General features: G+C 42.2%; 1 protein-coding gene across 1 annotated transcript in view; it reads right to left on the bottom strand.

Moving 5' to 3' along the window:
* The window catches only part of ZMAT4 (zinc finger matrin-type 4), a 287,868-nt gene that overhangs the window by 9,506 nt on the left and 251,477 nt on the right, over positions 1-26,885 (bottom strand). The window contains exon 7 of the mRNA XM_075215932.1: positions 5,630-5,760. Coding sequence (XP_075072033.1) covers positions 5,630-5,760 — 131 coding nt within the window. The remainder of the gene's footprint in view (positions 1-5,629; positions 5,761-26,885) is intronic.

Genomic DNA, 26,885 nt, shown 5'->3' with positions numbered 1-26,885 from the left:
CAGACCTGGCCAACCAGTGGCTCTCCAGCTATTGTGTAACTATAAGTCACAGCATACCTGGCTGGCTATCTGTTGACAAAGCATGCTGGGACCTGTAGTTACACAACACATGGAGAGCCACAGGTTGGCCAAGCCTGGGATAGGTGCTTGCTGCATTGATTGTGCCTATGTTATAGGATTTTTTGCCGTATTTTTAAAATTATTTATTTGCTACTTTTATTTGTACGCAAGGAGTATTATACTTGCTGTGTTATATCAAGCCTAATAACGAACTTGTTTTTCACTATCAAAACAAATTGAAAAACTTTTCTTGTGCTTCTGACCTGGTTGTGTGTATGTGGGTGTATGTATGTCTGACGTTAGCCTGGTGTATATACTACAGGGGCACAGCTGTACACACCTAGAGGTACCTACCACTGGGCATATGGGTGTAAATACTATATCTATGGGTGTCTTTATTGAGCGTAACTTACGGCCAATATGTGTCCGACCCAGCATTGGGCCCATAGTGACTGTGCTTACTCTCCCGCTCCAGGACGGTCTACTGATTGATGTAGAGTACATGGAAACACACGCATTCTGTTGGAAGCTACATGTGCAGTTCCAAGGTGGGAATTCCGGTGACCGCGGAGTTCCTCCGGAATGCTCGTGGGGACATTCCGCAGAAATATAACATTGCAGATTTCTCCTTGCACCCCATTGAGGTTGTACCCGGAAATGTGCGCAGTTGCGATGTTCTGCCACACATTACGGTTAATTTATTTCCTCACCAAATATCTTTATAATACAACAAAAGGTCATTCAAGAATGTGGATAACGTTAGACAGGTAAAAGCCATTCCTTCATATACTGATTAGTGATAGTGAACGTTGCCAGACATGGGGAACTGGGCAAGCTGCAGCAAATGTAGAATATCAACAGCAATATGTCTGATTTAAAGGACTTATGTATAAACAAACTTTTATTCTGAAGAGGTGATGACATATTGGTGACATATTTCAAGGTTTCCTGTTTAAGAATCAACCAAGCAGATCAGTAATCAGAACTCACCTCTTACTTTAAATCGTCCGCTCTGCCAAAGCACATTTATAGTGGATGTATGTTAACATCATCGTTGCACCATTGTTTGCATTGCTGTCTCACAGCGCTGGGGTCATGGGTTTGATTCCGATCAGGGCCCTATCAGTGTGGAGTTTGTATATTCTCCCCGTGTTTGCCTGGGTTTCCTCCGGGTGCTCCGGTTTCCACCCAAACTCCAAAAACATACTGGTAGGTTAATTGGCTGTTATTAAATTAACCCTAGGTTAATTGACTTCTGACAAAATAAACCCTAATGTGTGTGTGTGTGTGTGTGGTAGGGAATTTAGACTGTTAGCTCCAGTGGGACCGGGACATATCCTCTGTACAGCGTTAAATAAACTATAATAATAATGAGAAGCACAAACACCATTCTACTGAACTATTCAAAATGCAAAATGATTACTATATAAAGACATTGCCACCTTATATTATACATATGGGATGGTGAAAAATAAGTAAAATTCTAAGTAAAGGGCTGGTACAAATGTAATGTTTGGCTGTACTTTACTTTTACAGAAATACACATCTCAGTCACGGCGCAAAATACACAACTTATCTGCTCAACTGGACTATGAAAACGCAAAATGGGAACATACACCTGTTATACAGTATACAGCGTATGCACTGTGCACGAACATAAGCACAAAGGTCAATGTGCTTCATATATACGTACTTGTAACAATTCTTAACTGAGTCCCAAGACAGACCCAACATAAGTCCTGGTGGCAGCAGTCGGAATGAGCTATGATGCTGGGGGTAGATGTGGCTTGTGCGGTTCAGTGTGCAGTCAGCAGATCCGGGCTGGGACAATTTTGTCTATTTTTCGTATTTCAAATGTTAGAAGTATCAATGTGTATATATATTAATTAAAAATGCCAAATATTTAGTATAGGAGCAATTTGTATTTGAAATTGAAACCTGAAGGTTACGCTGAATATAAAAGTGCCAAGGTCTACAACCGAGGACGCCGACCGCGCAGTACCGAGGTGTGGCTGGCATTCATTTTCACTTCACATTGGGTTTATGTCCACTTCCCAGAGATGTAATCTGGTAACACATTATAAAGTGTTATAGAGCTAGCAGGCTTACCATTACATTAGATTGATGCTACTGTAATGATAGCCTGATAGTTATCTGTTCAGACCCATTCCATTGCCCGGTAGTTATTTGTCAGAGGCCTTGACAGTCAGTAGTAATAAAACACAGATACAGTTATTCTCAGGCCTGTGTTTCTGGGGAAAGGTAATAGAATAACACTTGTAAAATAATCACATTGTAACTGGGGTAATTCCGGCATGAAATGACACCATAGGTAACAAAAACAAATTTAGTTTTTCTAAAGGGCTCACTGTGTATGTTCCCGTAAACCTTACATCAACCTTAGAATTCTAACATTTTGCATGCAAATAAACACACGGAGACATGTATAAGTTATTAAAAAATTGCCAGAACTTTTATTATGATTTTAACTTTAACTAAAACTTATGGTGGCGGAGAAAGGGCCCTGTGAAACAACTCTCAAGCTGATAACACTATATCACAATTGGACTGGCGCAAACCGCCGTACGTCCACAACCACGGGGAACAAATCCCATCATAACTTGCGCTGAGTTGGCGTCAGAGTGACTGCCCCTTTAAAACTCACGCTGCCCTCCCTCACCGAGCCGGACAGGGACCCTCCTCACCGAAGGGCCAAAAAGGGAGTTACTGGTGCCTCCAAGGGGGCAGTGACCTACGACAACTACCTGTGCGCCCACAAATCAGCCGCTGAACGCAGTGCCTTCCTACCGCAACATTAACCCAGAAATACTCGCAACTAGGAGTGGGTGGGTGGGATCTCGTGCTGTGGAATGAGGCAGAACAGGAAGTACAGCCTTCTTTACCAATCAAGGTCCCTCCCACTGGAGCACACATTGGTCGGGCCAAAACCTATGTTAACCCCTTCAGGTAAGATTTCAGCTTACTACAAACCCTGTCGCCCTTTAAGTGCATTCGTCCTATGCAGCCTCACTTGTCATTTTCAAAGTGTGAAAATGTCGGAGGCTCCTTAGGCCAATGATATTTCCAGTAATGGATCCGAATTTTGTTTTTAAACGAGGCATCATAATGTTTTTATTTATTATCAAAAGCTTGTGAAATGTTGACATGTGTATCTGTGAATGTCATTAATTATCGTTTCTATGCACAAGTTGGTATTTTAGGATTAGTGACCCATCATATCATGAAGTTTTGCTGATCAAGACGTATATTGTCTTCATCTAATCCACTTTGTATGAGCTTGTAAAGCCAATGCAAACTTTAAACATTACGGATCTGATTTAAGTCCGAGCACAACATGCACGCAACTTGCGGCTGAAAGAAAAAGCGCAGAACTTGAGCGCTATCCTGCCCATAGTTTAGTGGCATGCATATGTATAGCTTTAATTCAAAGACTATGCCGTTGTCAAACATCGATATCAGTCGGCGCTTACACCTGCCCTGTACCTGGTGTACATGATACGGCTAAAACAAGCGTACTTACGAGAAGTCCAGGATGGAATTGGTCACATCTGCGTTTGAACGCCCTCAGCGCACCATAACGGGTCTTTCCCTACATTTGTTAGCCCCTTCCCTCCCCCCATTCCGCCCTTTAGGTGGTAGACAGTCGTAAGTGTCATCTCTGTTCAGACATGAATTGCATACAATTGCGTTCATTAGCGTAAGTTCCGTTTCTGGAGTATGCGCACGGCGAATTCAAGCAAGCTTTATAGAAACCATTTTTTCTTTAATACACAAAAAAAATGGACTTACGTCCGAACAATAATCAGGCCCTACTTGTTTAAACCATTACATTTTTGTATTAGATCTTGAATGTGCATTATATCCTGAATAAATACCTTTTACTTGTTTTATTTTGACATTGGACATTAAAGAATAACTTAATTGCTGGAATTCCTTACCCATCCACTGATACTGGATCTATTATACTGTAAACCACCTAAATTCTGTGCTGTTCTTATTAATCCAGTGATTGGACTGGCAGACTTACATACACATTACATATGTAGATATATGGGAGAGATTTCACAGATGACAGTTAATCATAAGACAAAGGATTCTGGATGATTTTCAAATGACTTTTCCAATCCATTCTATCAAATTGTTTTTAACCTGCGCTTCATATTTTAATGTTAATTTCTCAATCTATTCAGACATTATTTTACAACAAGTTAACCCATGCATGATACTCATGCATTCTAGTCAAATCAAGCTACTTAAGGTGTTAAAAAGGTTCTTGTCATGCATTTGGGGCTAGCCCAGGCCTCCTCAGGGGAAGAGCGTTACTTCCCGACGCAAGTGCCCTTTTTTAACGTGGTTTTGTCCACATGTCACCACCTCATCATTTTTCTCCATCACCTCATCCTTCATCTTTATCGCCACATCTATCCAGATGTCTATCCAGACACAGGGATCTCTCTCAGCGGTCCTGAGTATCCCACTCCTCTCTCCCTGTCACCTCCGACAACCACCAACCACTCCCAACTGTCACCCCCGGCAACCACCAACCACTCCCAACTGTCACCCCCGGCAACCACCAACCACTCCCAACTGTCACCCCCGGCAACCACCAATCACTCCCAACTGTCACCCCCGGCAACCACCAACCACTCCCAACTGTCACCCCCGGCAACCACCAACCACTCCCAACTGTCACCCCCGGCAACCACCAACCACTCCCAACTGTCACCCCCGGCAACCACCAATCACTCCCAACTGTCACCCCCGGCAACCACCAACCACTCCCAACTGTCACCCCCGGCAACCACCAACCCTCCCAACTGTCACCCCCGGCAACCACCAATCACTCCCAACGGTCACCCCCGGCAACCACCAACCACTCCCAACTGTCATCCCCCGGCAACCACCAACCACTCCCAACTGTCACCCCCGGCAACCACCAACCACTCCCAACTGTCACCCCCGACAACCACCAACCACTCCCAACTGTCACCCCCGGCAACCACCAACCACTCCCAACTGTCACCCCCGGCAACCACCAACCACTCCCAAATCTTTATAAAGCCTTTTAACAATTAACAAATTAAATTAACAAATTAAAAACATCTTAGTATACCAAATTTCAGCCCTTTCTGAGTTTTTTTTCCCACACACACTAAGAATTTAGTAGGTCAGTGTATAACTCCGACCAGCAGGTGGCGCTGCAGCTTGTTTTTTTTTTTTTCACACACACACAGACTAACACACGCTACTAGGCTTTTATTATATAGATAAGCAGGTAGCTTAATCAAGAAGGAGCGAGATGGATCAATTCATTTTCTGTATCATTACTATGGGCTTAAAGGTGGCAGCGAAAAATTGTATGATTCAATTAAAAAAGAAACATTTCAAATATAATTTTATCTACATGTTCCCCTCCAAATTTCTATATCGGGACATAAACAGCGAGATGTTTATGAAAACTGGAGTTGGAATGGAAGCATCTGCAAAACATGTAGCTGCATATCAACAACAAATGCAAACAGGACACAACAGATCTGCTGATAGTTACCCTCCTTGGCCAGTCTTTTCTGCACGCTGTTCCTGCTGTGATAGTCGGTCCTTGGCTGCGTCTGTGAATCAACAGATTCCTGCAGATCACTTTCTCCGTTTAACTTGGTTCCATCTGAGCTGTTGTTTGCACTTTAGATTAAAAAAAATTAAAAAAAAATTTAATTACCGTTGTAAAAACAGATTATATCACACACAGCTTCAGTTAATTTATTAAACACACAGGCACATGTCTGCAATATCTGAATATATAATTGTGTTTGATGTCAAAGAATAAAATGTTCCTGATAATTACATGTAGTATAATTTATTAATATGAAAGTGCTGAAGTGGAAATGGCTATTCTACCTTATGTGAAGCGATTCAGTAGCTTAATACTTAAATATATTTACACATTGCATGATAATTACTCACATTATTATACATTATTTATTATGCAACATTATTCAAGTTCTTATATTTGCATTAATAAGGCTGCATTGTCTCTCTCACTCAGCTAATCTTTTCTCAATTTTCAACTCAAAGGTAATGTTTCTAAGATTGCTAAGCTATAGGTATTCATGAATACAAATTAATATGTATTTTTAGAAAATAGTTTGCTCACAGACAGCTGAATTTCATGCTTGCGATAACCTGTAAATGAATCTGCTGACGTGAGGCTTTAAAATGATATGTGCTACAAATTCTAACGTATCCAAACATTCAGCATCGATAGTATTCACACTTGAGATTCCCGGAGACCTCCTGGAAGAGCAGGATCCCCTGATGAGTTCAGGGGCAAAGGCAGGATTTGTAGAGGGAGGTTTCCACACCACGCCGCCAGTGGGCGTGACCAGCATGCATGGGGGCGTGGCTGTAATATTAGTCAGTGCTTGGCTGCTCTCCAACTCTTCCTATCCCCATAATATACACGGACAATGCTGCGTGCACTACTGTTAGGTGTACGCAGCTCTCCCTTTTCAAGCAGAGCCATGTGAAGCGGGAGCATGGTCCAGCCACCTCAATTATACAGTGCCCCAGGCTTGGAGGAGGGTTTCCAGGCACTAGGAAATCCCCCCCCCCTCGGATTCCTATGGAGTTGCAAATTGAATCGTCATGGCCCCTTCCACGAATGTTGCTTTTGCGCAGTGTGGTGGGAGCATAATGTTACAAATGTCAGGACTCCCATACTTGTCGCTTGGACCTCCCCTCCGCCATCGCCCAGGCAGGAGATCCATAAAGTAAACAAGTATAATATTATTATTATGCTTTGTATACCATCAACATATGGTGCAGTATTGTGCAGATACAGGATTTTTATCTTTTTATGATTATTATCTTTTATTTATAAGGTGCCACAAAAAGTCAGCGCGGCACATGACATTTATAGTAGTATACAATAAACAGGCAACATATTGTCTCCTGGACATTCCGGGAGATTCGCTCTCATTCTATTTTCTGCATTGATATTATGCTTTTGTCTCCATGAGGGGATATAGTTAATACATTACATTAATATTTGCCAAAAAGTGTTGAGAATGGATGAGCGAAAGACTTATATTTAACAATGTATCAGGCTGTCATAAGAGTTGAAACCTCCATTTAACAGAGCACTTTTCCTTATTCGGGGGTGGGATCACTGAGATAATGATATGAAGTAGAGAGGTCCTGGTTACTAGCATAGTGAAAGTGAAATTATTCGGTAATGTTCCATGACATTGTGTTATATCTGAGAGCATTTAAACTTCTACTGCAATATTTTTGCTATTCTTTCCCTTGTCCTCAATATGGAAATAGGTACAATTACACATTTTATTCACATTCATATTGTGACCTTCATTTAATTTTAATATGTTATATAGCAGCCTAAAAGGATCATACTAATTATTGGTAAGCATCATGACTCACTTACTCATATAATTGATCTAAATGATGTTTTCATATCTGGGAGCAGTTATGGAGTTGAATGTTTTGATAAAGTAATTATACACTTTCTTTTTTTTTGCTTAAGGTGGAAGCTACCCCCTTTTCTCCCTTTCAGACATGTACATCAGTGGATGTCTCTTATCCCTTACTCGTACCAGGGATGTCTACTGGAGGTCTGTAGGAGCCCTGTCTAAAGGCACCAGGTTCTGATGCGTTGGTAGAAATGATAGCAGGCTCCTGATGGGTTGGCCCATAGTGCTTGTCCAATCTGGGACAAGCAGTAGTTTTACTCAGTGCTTTCTAGCCCTGCTCTCCTACAGCAGATGTCCCCAGTATAAACGTACCAAATAAAACATCAGGGGGTATATTTACTAAACAGTGGGTTTGGAAAAGTGAAGATGTTGCCTATAGCAACCAATCAGATTCTAGTTATCATTTAGCACATTCTACAAAATGACAACTAGAATCTGATTGGTTGCTATAGGCAACATCACCACTTTTTCAAACCCGCAGTTTAGTAAATCTAGGCCCAGGGGTCTTAGAACATAGATTCCTATTGATGCACAAGTCTGGAGGCAGGAAAGACTGTGCTAAATTATACCTACCTCACTCAAAGGCGTTGCTACATTCACTCCATAGCTGTTCGCTAGCTAATAACATTGCACTCTTACTTATCAGTATGTAATCTCTATAGGCTGGGTTGACTTGCTATTTGGATAACACACACACGCTGTCTTGGCATTCTGGCCGATGTCCTAAACTTAGGAGCACTCACTGCTCACACAAATGCCGCCTTATGCTGAATATATTATTTTGCTGTTTATGTATATAAAATATATATAAATACGTTTTTGTGTTTTTTCCACCCACTGGTTAAAATCACAGATATGACAATGTGCAAGCAGCCGTACAGAGTGTCCAGATCTTCAATATAGCATATTAAGATAACTGTGTATAGCTTGGCATGATGAATAAGGGCACACTGATAGCTGGGAGTCCGCAGGGGCCCATTAAGAGATGATTATAATGCAGTATACACAACATTATTGTAACTGAAATGTATGAAATATTATTTGTGCCATTTCTTCTTGCAAATATGTATTATTATTATTATTATTATCATAGATTTGTAAGGTGCCACAGTGCTCCACAGTGCCGTACAGTAGGGAAGACAAGGACATACATAAAACATGGACATACATATAATAGGGACATACAAGGGGGTAAATGTATCAAGCTGAGAGTTTTCCGGCGGGTTTGAAAAACCAATCAGATTCTAGCTATCATTTATTTAGTGCATTCTACAAAATGATAGCTAGAATCTGATTGGTTGCTATTGGCAACATCTCCACTTTTCAAACCCGCCGGAAAACTCTCAGCTTGATACATTTACCCCAAGGTAGACAAAATAAATACAGACATGAAAACAAAGGGTATGGAGGACCCTGCTCATTAGAGAGCTTACATTCTAAATGGAAGAGGGCACAGCCGAAACAAGAGGAGCGACTGTGGCTTAGAGTGGAGATTGGGACAGTTGTGAGGGTGAATTAGTGTGAGTAGTATCATCAGGGATAAGGTAAGATCTAAAAAAGAGATGGGTTTTCTAAAGATTTGAAGGATGTGGGAAAGCCTGATTGGGCGTGGTAGAGAATTCCATAAGTGGGGAGCAGCGCGGGAGAAGTCTTGTAGGCGGGAGTGAGAGGTGGGTACCAGAGATGAGACAAGGAGCAGGTCAGAGGTAGATCTAAGAGGGCAGGAAGGAGAGTATTTTGATATGAGATATGAGATATATGAAGGGGTGGTGTTTTTAGGACTTTGTAGGTAAGGGTGAGTAATTTGAATTTGATTCTGGAGGACACAGGGGAGCCAGTGTAGGGACTTGCTGTATGTATATAATATGTTCTGCCATATCCATTTTAATTTTAAAGAGGGTCTGTTAGATAGGCAATTAAAATATTATGCAATTGCTCATTAAAATATAGTATACCGTGCAACTTTTTTTTATAGCAAATGTGTTTGCATTTACAAAAAACAACAACTCCTGTTTGAAACTGAAGTTGTACTGTGGACTTGCAGTCACAGTAATGCTGCTAAGGAAGCCAGGAGTACCAGTCCTGAGAGGACAGTCTGAGGGGCAAGCTAATAGTGTCATCATAAGGAAAAAGTGTGTAGAAGAGGCCAGCAGGGTCTGTTGTGATGAGATGGTCTATAGAGCATGCCAGCAGTGTCAGTCATGATGAAACAGTCTATAGAACAGGCCAGCAGTGTCAGTCATGGTGAGAAAATTTGCAGAGGAAACCAACAGTGTCATTAATGATGAAACAGTCCATAGAGCAAGCCAGCAGTGTCAGTCATGGTGAGAAAGTTTATAGAGGAAACCAGCAGTGTTAGTCATGATGAAACGATCTATAGAACAGGTCAGCAGTCTCATCCACGATGAAACAGTCCATAGAGCAAGCCAGTGTGTGATGACCTCATCTAAATCCCTGAGGAAGTCTGCATCAAATTCTATGAAACGCGTGGGGTTCTATCCACAGTCATCACCATTCTAGAAGCTCCCGGCTTCCGTAACCCACCAGTGACATCAGTGTTAACAGCAAGAGCGACTTAGTACTGGAGACTCAAAACTACACAGCACACCTGAAGAAAAGAGGGTGTGACTCCTCTGATCTCTGGATATAACACCCCCTCGTAGACAAGACACCAATAGACACATCCTAAACATTGGATACAATGACTCATGCCAGCTTAAAAGATGTCACTGCTTATTGTTTTACTGAACTCAACTCCACTGTTGGTATACATACTCTATCTTGCCATTCCTGTTCCCACCAGTTACCACCAAGAACGACTCAAGGAGCATCTACTACATTCACTTTCATTAGTGTCTAAACTTCTTTACTTTTTCTCTACATTAAGATATAACATTGAACATCCATTGTTAGAGCACAAACCGGATTATTATTTACTTTATATGTCTCAGCAATGTTTCTATTGCCAACACCAGATTACTTTTCATGTATACAGGTTCTTCTTTTGTACATTGGTGTCACTTTATGACACCATATTATTGTGCTATTGCCCATTGAAATAATTTCACTTGCCACCTACATCAGCCAGCACGATAGGGTCGCAACACACCACATTCTCGAAACACATCCATCAGATTTTCATGATTAGATTCACACACAGACTCGCCATAAAAACTTACTATACCTTTTCGTGCTATTAAAGTAATTCACTCAAGAGACTGGAATCCCCCTTGTTTCCAAATAGGCTGCAAATAGGTCTCTTTTACATTGGAAGGGCAGCGCGTATGGTCCCCTACCCAATTTCAGTGTCAAATACCGTGATCACGTGATCCTGTGTAAGGATCCAGCTCTTCTACTCTCTGTACGAGAAGAGGACCAGACAGCGTGCCTCTTCTAACAACTGTGGGCCTGATTCATTAAGGAAAGTAAAGTAAAAAAAAATAAGTAACTTTCCACCTGGACAAAACCATGTTGCATTGGAGGTGGAGATAAATTTACAATGTGAAGACAAATTTATAATTGGGGTAGGACATGTCATAGATCAACTTCAGATGTCAGTGTAAAAATAAAACTATTAAGCATTTGTGTCCTACATGAAAAAACAGCCAGTATTTTCCTTATGTGCAAAATAAATAAACTAATTTGCACCCCTTGCATTGTAACATGGTTTTGTCCTGGAAAAAATGTTTTGCCTTACTTTCCTTAATGAATCAGGTCCTGTGTGTTTAAAGTAAGTGAAGATGGGGGGATAAAAGGGGGTGAAGAAGGAGAGGGAGGTACAGATGGATGTCCCAAGTCATACTTATCGACCCAGTTAGTGGCATTAAAGTATAATGAAAATGTTGTTGTGCGTGGTATTACAGGAGGCTATTGCAGCCCAAAGCACTAGGCATGCCCTCAATGTGATATGGCCATGCCCCCATTATTATTATTATTTTATTATTATTATTAAAGTGTAGGACACTCAATCTCCGCCAGTTCAGGCGCATCGTTCTGCAAAGCAAAAAAAAAAACCATAAAATGCACCCACCCTCTCATCTAATCACCCCGCTCCACAAAATGAAACCTAATTTTTCCCCTGCTTCCCAAAACTCGCAGCACTGTGCCAATCCATATTTGGACACAAAATGTTGAAACAAGTCACCTGAAAGAGGTTGTTTACTGAGGCACTCCAGTCCATAAGAGTATAAAAACAAAGTTTATTGAAAATCATCTTTAAAATCAAATAACCAGGTTATTTGATTTTAAAGATGATTTAATTACCTAAATATATATATATAAATATACAGGGTGATTCAAAAGTCACAGTACACCCTTTTATTTCAAAAACTCTACTGGAATTGGGCCGATTGGCCGATTTCAAGATGGCGCCCATGTTTGGTACATACCGTAAAAGACAGACCACGTCACCCATACCTTACTGGAGTATTCAGGTTTCCCAATTTCCTGTAGAGTTTTTGAAATAAAAGGGTGTACTGCGACTTTTGAATCACCCTGTATATAAATAAATTTTAAGGTAACAAGGATGAGGAAGTCCTAACTCTAGAGCGAGATGGGTTTGCCTTTTTTCCAATCCATATTTGGTAAGAACGCCCTTGCTCTGTCTTACTATTGCTCCTCCGCCAACGCCGCCTCCTAGCTCCGCAAACCCATGCACCTTGGTGAACACTAGACGCGTTTCGCACACTCCCTAAAATATGTGTTTGTATTTATAGCAGCTGAACAAAATGCCATTTTCAAATATATTATACAGATTGCATTTAACAGTGAAAAAAATCCGTATTGCTTTATGACCTGGAATTCATAAAACACATTAGACCCTCTATATGCAATGAGAACAACATTTAATTATTTTATGGCCTTAATAAACATGTATTTTTACATTGTTAGTTTAATTGGTTCCTAAGGGATAATCTCAGGGAAATATATCTTGATTTTCATTGTGGAAAGTGTTTGCTGTTTTTAGGTTAGATATATTTCCCACATTATGTGCTCTTCCTAAAAGTGATAATATCCCTTTATTATTATTATGATAATTACATTTTGCAGAATTGTCTGATTTAAGAAGAGAGGTTAAACTGAGGGTGGCGCTTTGTTTTCTATAACACGATTAGATAAATAATGTATCTATCGCTTAATTGTTGGAGAGTGGAATATACAGTAAAGATAAATCTTCCTCTGTTTTTGCTTATAGTCATTAGGAGCTGAGATGCAGCGGACCTAGAACAGTGTCTTCAGAGCTAATGTCTCTCAATGCATAATCAATTACTCACACCCTCGGAAGACTTGGAGCTGCTGGGTGCTTGATAATCAAATGAGTTCTGCTGATGACTGTAAATGAATTACTGCAATATTTCAAAGCTAAGCAAACAGTTGTTGTCAAATTTCTTGGCGTAGCTATATAAAGAGACATGAACGTTGGGTTATACACACAATACAAAGGGTCATTTATGAAGCACAGAAAATGCAGACGTACAACACTTACGTAGCGCACATGTTAAAAAAATACATTAAGATTTTTTAGCAATGTCTCTGTATGAATACCTTGCGCAATCATTTGCAGTACTGTGATATTTGATGGGAATGCGCATGACAGCAAAAGTATAAAAACTGCAATAATGTGTACAAAATTTAGACTGCCACGTAACAGATTTTACAGATCATCATCATCTAATTGTATAGCGCCACTAATTCCGCAACGCTGTACAGAGAGCTCACTCACATCAGTCTCTGCCCCATTGAAGCTTACAGTCTAAATTCCCTAACATACAGACACACGCAGAGAGAGACTAATGTCAATTTATTTGCAGACAATTAACTTACTAGTATGTTTTTGGCGTGTGGGAGGAAACCGGAGCACCCGGAGGAAACCCGCTCAATCACCGTGAGAACATACAAACTCCAAACAGATAATGGTCAGGAATTGAAGTTATGACCCCAGTGCTGTGAGGCAGAAGTCCTAACCACTAAGCCACCGTGCTGCACACAGTAAACGTTTCACACAGTAGACCAATCCTCTTTCTATTGCAGTGGTCAGGGAACAGGGGTAAATTACCCCAAATGGGGTAAAAATGAAATTTCTGGGGGTAATGCTGCCGATTACATGCTGTCAGTTGAATTGTAGACCCCTTTAAATGTGAAATTGCTGTTGTACCAGAAGAGCCTCAAGGGTTGGCAGAGGCACTTCTTGAGCTTCGATGCAATAATGAAGCACGTATTGCATTTGAAAACAAAGCAGATCTGTCATATGTTTGGATGTCAACAGCTGCAAAGGCATTCAAATGAGGAGGCAGTCAAAAAGTTGCTGCCTTTTGCAACCTACCTTTGCGAACAAGGATTTTCCACTCTAACGAACATAAAAACAAAGCAGAGAAATCGATTGGACGCTGAAGACTGTATCCAAATTGCTCTGATATCAAAATGCCCCAATATTGATGCTCTCGTATCAAAAATTAAGCAACATCATTTCTCCAAAACCTGAAGTTTTGAAGTTGAAGCTTTCGAAGAAATTTTTTAATAGATTCAAAAAATATTTGAATTCCAATAATTAATAATATATGATTTTCTTCCTTTCAAATCAAGGGGGTAACATCGGCCTATCTAAATATATTTTGGGGTAAAAGGTAAAAAAGTTCCCTGACCCCTGTTCTATTGCAAAGCTGCTCCATTTAGCGCAGAGGTGTAGGGAATGAAAATGTCCTACACACCTAGCTTTGCACATTTGTAACTCTATGAAGCGATCTTATAATGCTTTATTTTATTAGATATTTACTTTCAGAATTCTCCCCTACTTTATCAATAAAGTTAAAGGCAAAGGACCTGATTCATTAAGGAAGTTAAGTAAAAAAATTGAGTAAGTAGTCTCCTGGACAAAATCATGTTACAATGCAAGGGGTGCAAATTAGTTTTCTATTTGGCACATAAGTTAAATACTGTCTGTTTTTCATGTAGCACACAAATATCAACTTTAAATGTCAGTGTACAAATAAGCTATCAAGTATTTGTGTGCTACATGAAAAAACAGTCAGTATTTAACTTATGTGCAAAATAGAAAACTAATTTGCACCCCTTGCATTGTCACATGGTTTTGTCCAAGAGACTACTTACACATTTTTTTTTACTTAACTTCCCTTAATGAATCAAGCCCAGAAAACTTAAATGTGAATGATGTAAATATTAAGAGTGTTAGGAAAAAAGTTAAAATAATTTAGTCGAGCTCAACAATCAACCATTTGTTATGTATTTCTGTCTGTCTCTTGCTACAACTTGCCAAATACGTAAAACATTTACAAGTACAAAAAACATTTCTTTTGTTATCTACCTTTAATTTGAATTTAGTATTAAAAGGGTTGTTCAATTTTGGTTAACCCTCCTTATGTCATTACCCTCTAAGAAAGCCCGAAATACTTGTCTAGTGTCCTGGTTTTCATGTCACAAATTGATGTTTGTCGGTCCCGCAAGAAATTACTTATTGTGAAAGATTTTTGTTGGCAGGGACGAGTCTAGAGAGGATATTCTGGCAAATAAATAGATTTTATTTTACTTGGGACTGATCCAGAGTTTTCCAGAGGTAGAAATTTACTTTGGCAGATAGAGCTCATCGTGGACTACAGAAATCCTCTATTCTGTAAATACAGTTTGCAAAAACATTAAAAGAAAAAAAGTTTACTGGGACAGCCAAACTTCAAGCACCTGAAAGTCAGTGCAATGGAGCTGGTCATTGGGATCTTCGCAAACACTAATGAGTTGATACATTTTTTCATCAGACTTTTTTGACTGATAAACGAGCACTTTCAGGAGATCATGATAGACACCTGTGCGGATGTATCCACGTCAGACCCGTAGAACACTGGGACTTCACAGATATCATCATCAGGGTTCCATTGCGAATGACAACTCTTAGCTGAACCCCAACTCTTCTGTTGGCTACTAATACACAGACCTAGTTTACTATTCTGCTTTTCAAGCTATATGAAATAGGTTTGAAATAAAATTCACAATAACTCCACATGAAGAGGGATATTAAACAATGCTACATACTTATGGTGTTTATCAGAAGCTGTCATGTACCAGACCCGCAGACCACTCGGACAGGGTCCAGCGCATTTACCTGGATTCCCCCGCTATCTTCCTCCTCTCTGGCGCTCAGCAGTGCATCTCGCTCATGGATACTATATTGGATTTGACTCTACGCAACCTCTTAGACTATTTAAGGCACTGGAGTTCCTCCAATGGTGCCAGGTCCTCAAGTACTTTGTGGCTCCATACATCCTGTGCATGCAGATCATTGCTCCATCTGATTTTCATCTCACAAGCTTCTGAGCTAAGCATCCGGACAACTCCTGTCTGCAGGCTATCATCACCACCAACATACCTTCACCACCTGTACCTGCTTGCTTGTCGATGTCTTCATTCTCTTAAACTGGTCTCGCTTGTTACCCACTTAGAGAACTGCGACTAGTGGGGCAGAAGTAGCAAAGGCCACCCCTCTTTGCGGGGGTTCCTGGCAAACACATTTTGCCTTGTTAGACCCTAAACCTCCCCAGGTTAGCATTAAACCAAACAAATCACAAGGATCCGACTGATACCTTGAATTGTGACAGCAGCATTTCACAGAGTAGAGTAAGAGTAATCTCGGACCCTGGAAGAGCTTCCTTAACTAGTGGGCAGAAGACATCAAAACAGTGTAGACAGTGGAGATGGAGGTGAAACTGCACATTAGAGGAGTAACTATTTAAACCTTTGTTGAAAGTTGTATTGGTAAGGGGGCATTAGCCATTGCCCAGCGGTGGCCAACAGGCAGCTTGCGGGCAACCAGCGGCCCATAAGCCGGCTGCACCCGATCTTATCATAACAGGGAGCAGCTGGTTTCTGTGTCATGTGACTTCCTCTGCACAGTACAGGGAGGTCACATGGTATACCCGGAGGAGGAGGGAGTGCACAGTACAGGGAGGTCACATGGTATACCCGGAGGAGGAGGGAATGCACAGTGCAGAAAGGTCACATGGTATACCCGATGGAAGAGGGAGTGCCTTGTGCAGAGAGGGCACATCGTATACCGGGTGGAGGAGGGAGTGCACAGTACAGGGAGGTCACATGGTATGTCCGGAGGAGGATGGAGTGCACAGTACAGTGAGGTCACATGGTATACCCGGAGGAGGAGGGATTGCACAGTGCAGAGAGGTCACATGGTATACCCAGAGGAGGAGGGAGTGCACAGTGCAGAGAGGTCACATGGTATACCCGATGGAGGAGGGAGTGCCTTGTGCAGAGAGGGCACATCGTATACCGGGTGGAGGAGGGAGTGCACAGTGCAGAAAGGTCACATGGTATACCCGATGGAAAAGGGAGTGCCTTGTGCAGAGAGGGCACATCGTATACCGGGTGGAGGAGGGAGTGCACAGTACAAGGAGGTCACATGGTATGTCTGGAGGAGGAGGGAGTGCACAGTGCAGGTAGGTCAAATGGTATACCCAGAGGAGGAGGGAGTGCACAGTGCAAAGAGGTCACATGGTATACCCAGAGGAGGAGGGAGTGCACAGTGCAAAGAGGTCACATAGTATACCCAGAGGAGGAGGGAGTGCACAGTGCAGTGAGGTCACATAGTATACACGGAGGAGGAGGGACTGCACAGTGCTCGGAGGTCACATGGTATACCCGGAGGAGGAAGGAGTGCACAGTGCAGAGAGGTCACATGGTATACCCGATGGAACAGGGAGTGCCTTGTGCAGAGAGGGCACATCGTATACCGGGTGGAGGAGGGAGTGCACAGTACAGGGAGGTCACATGGTATACCCGGAGGAGGGAGTGCACAGTGCAGAGAGGTCACATGGTATACCCGGAGGAGGAGGGAGTGCACAGTACAGGGAGGTCACATGGTATACCCGGAGGAGGGAGTGCACAGTATAGGGAGGTCCCATGGTATACCTGGAGGAGGGAGTGCACAGTGCAGGGAGGTCACATGGTATACCTGGAGGAGGAGGAGGGAGTGCACAGTGCAGGGAGGTCAAATGGTATACCCGAAGGATGGGGGAGTGCACAGTGCAGAGAGGTCACATGGTATACCTGGAGGAAGAGGGAGTGCCTTGTGCAGAGAGGGCACATGGTATACCGGGTGGAGGAGGGAGTGCACAGTGCAGGGAGGTCACATGGTATACCCGGAGGAGGATGGAGTGCACAGTGCAGGGAGATCACATGGTATGTCCGGAGGAGGATGGAGTGCACAGTGCAGGGAGGTCACATGGTATACCCGGAGGAGGATGGAGTGCACAGTGCAGGGAGATCACATGGTATGTCCGGAGGAGGATGGAGTGCACAGTGCAGGGAGGTCACATGGTATACCCGGAGGAGGAGGGAGTGCACAGTGCAGGGAGGTCACATGGTATACCCAGAGGAGGAGGGAGTGCACAGTACAGGGAGGTCACATGGTATACCCAGAGGAGGAGGGAGTGCAGAGTGCAGGGAGGTCACATGGTATGTCCGGAGGAGGATGGAGTGCACAGTGCAGGGAGGTCACATGGTATACCCGGAGGAGGATGGAGTGCACAGTACAGGGAGGTCACATGGTATACCCAGAGGAGGAGGGAGTGCAGAGTGCAGGGAGGTCACATGGTATACCAGGAGGATGGAGTGCACAGTGCAGGGAGATCACATGGTATGTCCGGAGGAGGATGGAGTGCACAGTGCAGGGAGATCACATGGTATACCCGGAGGAGGAGGGAGTGCACAGTGCAGGGAGGTCACATGGTATACCCGGAGGAGGAGGGAGTGCACAGTGCAGGGAGGTCACATGGTATACCAGGAGGAGGAGGGAGTGCACAGTGCAGGGAGGTCACATGGTATACCAGGAGGAGGAGGGAGTGCACAGTGCAGGGAGATCACATGGTATACCCGGAGGAGGAGGGAGTGCACAGTGCAGGGAGGTCACATGGTATACCAGGAGGAGGAGGGAGTGCACAGTGCAGGGAGGTCACATGGTATACCCGGAGGAGGAGGGAGTGCACAGTGCAGGGAGGTCACATGGTATACCAGGAGGAGGAGGGAGTGCACAGTGCAGGGAGGTCACATGGTATACCAGGAGGAGGGAGTGCACAGTGCAGGGAGGTCACATGGTATACCCGGAGGAGGAGGGAGTGCACAGTGCAGGGAGGTCACATGGTATACCAGGAGGAGGAGGGAGTGCACAGTGCAGGGAGGTCACATGGTATACCAGGAGGATGGAGTGCCTTGTGCCGAGAGGGCACATGGTGTACCGGGTGGAGGAGGGAGTGCACAGTGCAGATAGGTCACATGGTATACCGGGTGGAGGAGGAAGTGCACAGTGCAGAGAGGTCACATTGTATACCTGGAGGACGAGGAAGTGCCTTGTGCTCTCCCTCCTGCCTCTGTGCAGCCACTTTGAATGCTGGAGGGTCACACCTGCGACTCTCCACGTCTCTCTCATTGCCCCTCACTGCCGTAGACCATGATCATTTTAACTAGCTCTGGGAGAGGGTCATTACACTGGTTTACAACAAGCATTAACTGGATCACTGCTGCTAGTGTCTCCAGCGCTGCTATCTGGCCTCTCCGGAGGGGTCGATAAAATGTCACAGTGCTCAGATTCACTGACAGGTTGTGGCAGCTCATTAGCCACAACAGCTCTTCCTGAACCTGAAGGACAGGAATATAAACACAAACGTGTCCCGTCAAGCTCATCTGTTTCCATCCTGCTTTGTAAAATATGATATAAAAGCAATCTGGTCTCCTATATACATTTATGAGTGACTGCTTAATTACGAGGTTTTGTTAATCCCTTGTTAAATAAATTACATTTCCAAATGGATTTGTTTTCTTTTCTTTTTTTTTAGAAAACCTGTTACATTGTAATTGCTGTGAATTGGATTGGAATAGTGCCAGTTTTTTTATTAGTCAGATAAATGTGAAGTGTCTCTAATAACGCCGTTTGATTGGAATTAGAATTTAATATAAGCCTACTGCTTCCTTTGTAATCTGTGTGTTCCTTTGACGCATTTAGGCTCCGTTAAAGAGCCTGGCTATAGATAAACATAAACCCCTCAAACAGAGTCTTTCTCTATAGAGATCCATTTATGTGCACAACTCCTCAAGCTGCCGCATGATATAACTTGACTTCTCTTTAACCTTGAACATTCCTGGCTGGTTCTCAGGGTTCTGTGTATCAGTTGAAGCTGTCATACGTTGTGTGTGAAAGTCAACAGTTTGGCATTTGATTAAGGTGCTTTCTCCACCATTCGTAAAGTCCTGTGCTGCAATCTCCGATCAAGTTTTCTCTTGTGGCCATATTCAGGGAGGTTGGCTACAATGCAATGGGTCTTAAACTTATTAACAACATCATGTACAGTGGTAATGGGAACTTCAACGTCTCTCTTGATTTGTAGCCTATTGACCATGTTTGCCCACAATCTTCTGTTTGACCTTCTCAGGCAATTCTCTGTCTTTTTATTTTTTCCCCAAGCCCATTGCAGTACACACAGTGACACAAAACAGGAGAATGAGTCCTTTTCTCTACTCAAGCTCGTGTAATAAGTGCTTTTAATATTGCAGACACCTGCTACTCAACACTGGTGAGCTCACTTCCAAAGTGAAGAAGAATACTGTGCTTGAACTACAATTATTTCTAAGTATTTCTAAATGGTGCCAACAATTTTGACCTGCCCATTTCAGGATTTCTGTGTGGAATAAGCTAAGGCTTAAAATATGTTTTTAATTTCCACAATCTGGAAGAAATTGTGCATTATTAGCGAAAACTACAAGGATGCCAATATTTTTGGCCACATCTGCATGTCACTTAATAAGACACTAAGGCTAATTGTTTTTTTTATTAAAGCCTATCATCTTTAGATTGTTAGATACACTCTGCTCTATATCATTGGGATTCATGACATTGAGCAGATGATGCAATGGTGGGGGCCAGGGGTGCACAGAATATCGTTTCAGCAACAGAATAATTTCTAACGACAGTTAACCATCGGATACACTCTGCCAGAGAGTGTATCTAATGATCTAAAGAAGATAGACAGGGACTTCAGTAATGAAAAATGACCCTGTAATCTAATTAAGTGAAACATCTAAAGTCCATAAAAGATAGACTTATCTTTTAAATATCCTTTTTCCTTCTGCTTCTGTGTTATTTAAAGTGGACTTGTCACATAAGCACCAATACCACAGCACAATCGTACATTATATGGATGGCACAGTTGCTTTCTGACAGTGCTGGAGCTGTGGCTCCGATCAGGGCACTAGCTCTGTGGAGTTTGTATGCTCTCCCTGAGTTTGCATGGGTTTTCTACCACAATGTGTGGGAAATAATTTTGACTGCAAGCTTCACTGGGACAGGGACTGATGTGAATTATTAACCATTCTCTGAAAAGCCATGCAATATAAATATTATTAGTTGATTCATTGTGTAATATATTTTTATTTTCAGCAAATGGGTTTTAATTCAGCAGAAAAATCCATTTGTTTGAAAGTTCCGACCCCATCCAAAATTCCCAATTACAATGCTGTTGGCTTGTACTGTAGACTATCTGATCATGACTGACACTGCTGGCTTATTCTGTAGACTGCTTCATCATGACTGACACTGCTGTTTTCCTTTATAAACTGTCTCCTCATGACTGATACTGCTGGCTTATTCTGTAGACTGCTTCATCATGACTGACACTGCTGGTTTTGTTTATAAACTGTCTCCTCATGACTGACACTGCTGGCTTATTCTGTAGACTGTTTCATCAGGGTTGACACTATTCGTTTCCTCTGTAAACTGTCTCATCATGACTGACACTGCTGGCTTGCTCTATGGACTGTTTCATCATGAATGACACTGCTGACTTGTTCTATAGATCGTTTGATCATGACTGACACTGCTGGTTTCCTCTATAAACTGTCTCCTCGTGACTGACACTGCTAGCTTATTCTGTAGACTGTTTCATTAGGGTTGACACTATTCGTTTCCTCTGTAAACTGTCTCATCATGACTGACACTGCTGGCTTGCTCTATGGACTGTTTCATCATGAATGACACTGCTGTCCGGTTCTATAGATCGTTTGATCATGACTGACACTGCTGCTTTCCTCTATAAACTGTCTTCTCATGACTGACACTGCTGGCTTATTCTGTAGACTGTTTCATCAGGGTTGACACTATTCGTTTCCTCTGTAAATTGTCTCATCATGACTGGCACTGCTGGCTTGCTCTATGGAATGTTTCATCATGAATGACACTGCTGTCTGGTTCTATAGATCGTTTGATCATGACTGACACTGCTGCTTTCCTCTATAAACTGTCTTCTCATGACTGACACTGCTGGCTTATTCTGTAGACTGTTTCATCAGGGTTGACACTATTCGTTTCCTCTGTAAATTGTCTCATCATGACTGACACTGCTGGCTTGCTCTATGGAATGTTTCATCATGAATGACACTGCTGTCTGGTTCTATAGATCGTTTGATCATGACTGACACTGCTGCTTTCCTCTATAAACTGTCTTCTCATGACTGACACTGCTGGCTTATTCTGTAGACTGTTTCATCAGGGTTGACACTATTCGTTTCCTCTGTAAATTGTCTCATCATGACTGACACTGCTGGCTTGCTCTATGGACTGTTTCATCATGAATGACACTGCTGACCTGTACTATAGATCGTTTGATCATGACTGACACTGCTGGTTTCCTTTATAAACTGTCTCCTCATGACTGACACTGCTGGCTTATTCTGTAGACTGTTTCATTAGGGTTGACACAATTCGTTTCCTCTGTAAACTGTCTCATCATGACTGACACTGCTGGCTTGCTCTATGGACTGTTTCATCATGAATGACACTGCTGTCCGGTTCTATAGATCGTTTGATAATGACTGACACTGCTGGTTTCCTCTATAAACTGTCTTCTCATGACTGACACTGCTGGCTTATTCTGTAGACTGTTTTATCAGGGTTGACACTTTTTGTTTCCTCTGTAAACTGTCTCATCATGACTGACACTGCTGGCTTTCTCTATGGACCGTTTCATCATGAATGACACTGCTGTCTGGTTCTATAGATCGTTTGATCATGACTGACACTGCTGCTTTCCTCTATAAACTGTCTTCTCATGACTGACACTGCTGGCTTATTCTGTAGACTGTTTCATCAGGGTTGACACTATTCGTTTCCTCTGTAAATTGTCTCATCATGACTGACACTGCTAGCTTGCTCTATGGACTGTTTCATCATGAATGACACTGCTGTCTGGTTCTATAGATCGTTTGATCATGACTGACACTGCTGCTTTCCTCTATAAACTGTCTTCTCATGACTGACACTGCTGGCTTATTCTGTAGACTGTTTCATCAGGGTTGACACTATTCGTTTCCTCTGTAAATTGTCTCATCATGACTGACACTACTGGCTTGCTCTATGGACTGTTTCATCATGAATGACACTGCTGACTTGTACTATAGATGGTTTGATCATGACTGACACTGCTGGTTTCCTTTATAAACTGTCTCCTCATGACTGACACTGCTGGCTTATTCTGTAGACTGTTTCATTAGGGTTGACACAATTCGTTTCCTCTGTAAACTGTCTCATCATGACTGACACTGCTGGCTTGCTCTATGGACTGTTTCATCATGAATGACACTGCTGTCCGGTTCTATAGATCGTTTGATAATGACTGACTCTGCTGGTTTCCTCTATAAACTGTCTTCTCATGACTGACACTGCTGGCTTATTCTGTAGACTGTTTTATCAGGGTTGACACTTTTTGTTTCCTCTGTAAACTGTCTCATCATGACTGACACTGCTGGCTTGCTCTATGGACTGTTTCATCATGAATGACACTGCTGTCCGGTTCTATAGATCGTTTGATCATGACTGACACTGCTGCTTTCCTCTATAAACTGTCTTCTCATGACTGACACTGCTGGCTTATTCTGTAGACTGTTTTATCAGGGTTGACACTTTTTGTTTCCTCTGTAAACTGTCTCATCATGACTGACACTGCTGGCTTGCTCTATAAACTTTCTCACCATGACTGACACTGCTGCCTTCTCCCAGCATATCGATGACTGTGACTCAAGCTCTTCCACTGTGGCTTGATAAAGGCAACAGGTGGCAACAAGTCAAGGAGTCTGAACTGGGCCACTGTGACTCATGGACCCATGTGCACAGCACACTTTGCACCCTTGGCAGATGGGTCACTGTTCTAAAGTGGTAGGGGGTTGGACTTTGGATGGGATGTTTACACTTTGCCACCAAGCAATCCGTCTAGTTTGCAGAGGCTTCTCCGGAGAGCGCAGAGTTGGCACACAAATTGAAGTGCACTGGGCAGACCATACAGACGCACCCGTGCAAAACCATTGCAATATTGCAGTGCATGTTTCGTGCACTTTGTAAAGGACATCCACTGTGTGCATGTACTGATGTACAGCATCTACAAACCATAAGGAGGACAGAGGTACAAGTGTCAATTTTCATTTGTGTTGCATAATTAGTTTCCTTCAGTAGCAACAACAAAGTCACCACATGTCTGTGACTTGATGCACCTGCAGGAAAGGAGATTCATGGCCCAATCACTTGTAGTTCCATCAGATTCTAGCTTTTAAACAACCCTGTGTCAGTGCTAGAGGCTCTTAGTTCTCAAACTTATTTAGATAGAGACTGAAACTCTATTTGGAGAATGGCTGGAAAAATGATTCACGGTTTAATGATTGTTAATCATGGTTCTGATGCCAAAGGCAGCGACATCAAATATTTCTGGCCACAGGTTCTTTAAATTGAACTGACAGCTCTGCGTGTTATGGCAATATCCCTGCATATTAAAATTAATCAAGGAGATCATTATCACATCAGTGTAACTTTTTATCCGGTTTTCCGCAATAGCTGTTTCTATGATGGCTTTCACAGACAAGGTAATGGAGAAATATTATTGCACTCTCTTCCAAGTTATTTAATTTTGTTTCACTCAAGGGCACGGACGCCAGAAGGGTATTATCAATCCCCCCACCCTTCTTTCTCCAGGGATGCCCTCTCCAAGCTTGTAATGAGCTGTCAGTGGTGCTGACAGATCTCACAGCCTTGGGTCACGATACCTCTTCTACCTTGCTTTGCTATGTGAAATCAATCAAACACGTATTACTCTTACATGAGGCTGTGTGTGGACATTTACAGTGCAATTGCAGGCCATATTTGTTCTAGCGAAGGATGATAAGACATATCATCTATGCAGCCTGCATGTGGCTAGCAGCGAAGACAGATCTCAGCACTTCGACTGAGAATATGTTGAAGGTTTTATTTAGAATCTGCTGCTAGAGACTTGTGAGAAGAAATGCCAGCCAGCGTACAGATGCACAATGTAGTCTAAGGGGAAACAGAAGTATTGACATTACATTTTACAAAGGATTGTTAGCTAAAAGTTACTGTTTCTAAATCTAAAGCTTAGACCTCCAGCGTGGTACATGTTGGAGAAACGCGTCTCCCGAGATGCAAACTGTTTTAATTCCTGGGATTCTGTGGTGTGAAAATGAACCAGAAGCAATTTTACTAGCACCTAACAGTGCAGGTTCACAGGATGTATAATCTGTATAAGGGGTTTTTCAGCAGAGAATCCAAAAACCCCGTACTGCATGATATGTTAGAGAACATTACATGGGATACTAATGTGAAGAATTTTAAAAGTTCTCCCAATTAGCACAACTTAGTCAATCTGTTCTGGTCATCGCATATATAATAAATGTTACACTGTGTTGTCCATCTCCACAGATTAACCAATGTATTGTCACAGATAATGTCGTGCCACTCTGCAGCCAGAAAAGAAAAGATAACCCTCTTCCCCCAACTAGTAAAAGAGCAAGGGAGTGCTACACTCGGGTGAGTATACCATGACCGGCGGGAGTACGAGGGGCATGATCCCAATAACACACTTCAAGATTTTTATGCATAAGGACAAATGCCTTTCTTTCAATGTTTAAATTATTGAAGTCATCAGCAGCAGCTAATTATATAGCGCCACTAATTCTGCAGCGCTGTACAGAGAACTCACTCACATCAGTCCCTGCCCCATTGGAGCTTACAGTCTAAATTCCCTAACATACACACATACACAGACAGACAGACTAGAGTCAATTTAATAGCAGCCAATTAACCTACCAGTATGTTTTTGGAGTGTGGGAGGAAACCGAAGCACCTGGAGGAAACCCACGCAAACATGTGGAGAACATACAAACTCCACACAGATAAGACCATGGTCGGGAATTAAACTCATGACCCCAGTGCTGTGAGGCAGAAGTTCTAACCACTGAGCCGCCGTGCTGCCCAAAGATAATGGTGCATGGCATTGTCATGAGGGGGCTTGCTACATGCCCCGATATTGTACACAGCTTTTTTGAAGCACTAAGCCACACCTTAATACTTCCCAACAGTCCAGTCCTTTCCACCACAGTTTTAAAGCTGTGGTATTGATGTTTGTTCTTAAAGTAACATGCTCTATTATAACAACATTGCAAAGCACAGCCCTAGATAAGAAGAGCAGAAGAATTGCATAACAATGGGATTAATGTGCACAATAACTTTATAAAGTGTGAGTTTGGGTATCACTCACCAATTATACATTACTTTGCACAGAAATATATTGGGGCATTTTTGTTTAATATGTAATATACAATTATATTTTATCTTAAACATTCATTGTTATTGAATACCTTTAAACAAGTCCTCTATGTATTAATTAACAGCAATAACTACTCATTTGTAGGCTGCAGTAGTATAAAACGGAGCACACGAAGGTTGTCTTACACAAGGCACACATGCGCACTGCAACTTTTACATAGGCGCCATCTGCTGGTTTGAAATCGGAAGTGTATGTCCGACAAAGAATAGCAAAGGATATTTTTTCGATCTGAAGGGATAGTTAAGGAGGATACACCAATGTTTATAAAATAGTACTGCTGCACCTGTATGTCAGAACCTGGTAATTGTGGGATCAGCTGTATTTTTATGTTATATTCATTTATGTAATGTGGTCATAAATGTGTGTGGATGTATTTGCATGTATCAATGTGTAAATAATATGCATTCTGACACACAATACATTTTCCCTTTGTTGTCATCATCATGCACACAACTTAGAAGTGACAGGTTTAGCTTTTGTATAGCTAGTGAAAGACTCGGGAAAAGTAATTTATTTTTATTCAAGTCCACTAGTACCTCTGAATTCTATTTAAGTCACTTCAGTTCAAGTTAATTCACTTATTTATCCACTCTGCCTTCAAACAGTGATAAGAGGAAATAATAAAATCCATCATTCATACAGTACCACA

Source organism: Mixophyes fleayi, chromosome 6, assembly GCF_038048845.1.
Source record: "Mixophyes fleayi isolate aMixFle1 chromosome 6, aMixFle1.hap1, whole genome shotgun sequence".
Taxonomy (NCBI): Eukaryota; Metazoa; Chordata; class Amphibia; order Anura; family Limnodynastidae; genus Mixophyes; species Mixophyes fleayi.
Note: the sequence above shows the minus strand (reverse complement) of the source record. Positions and strands in the feature narration are given on the sequence as shown.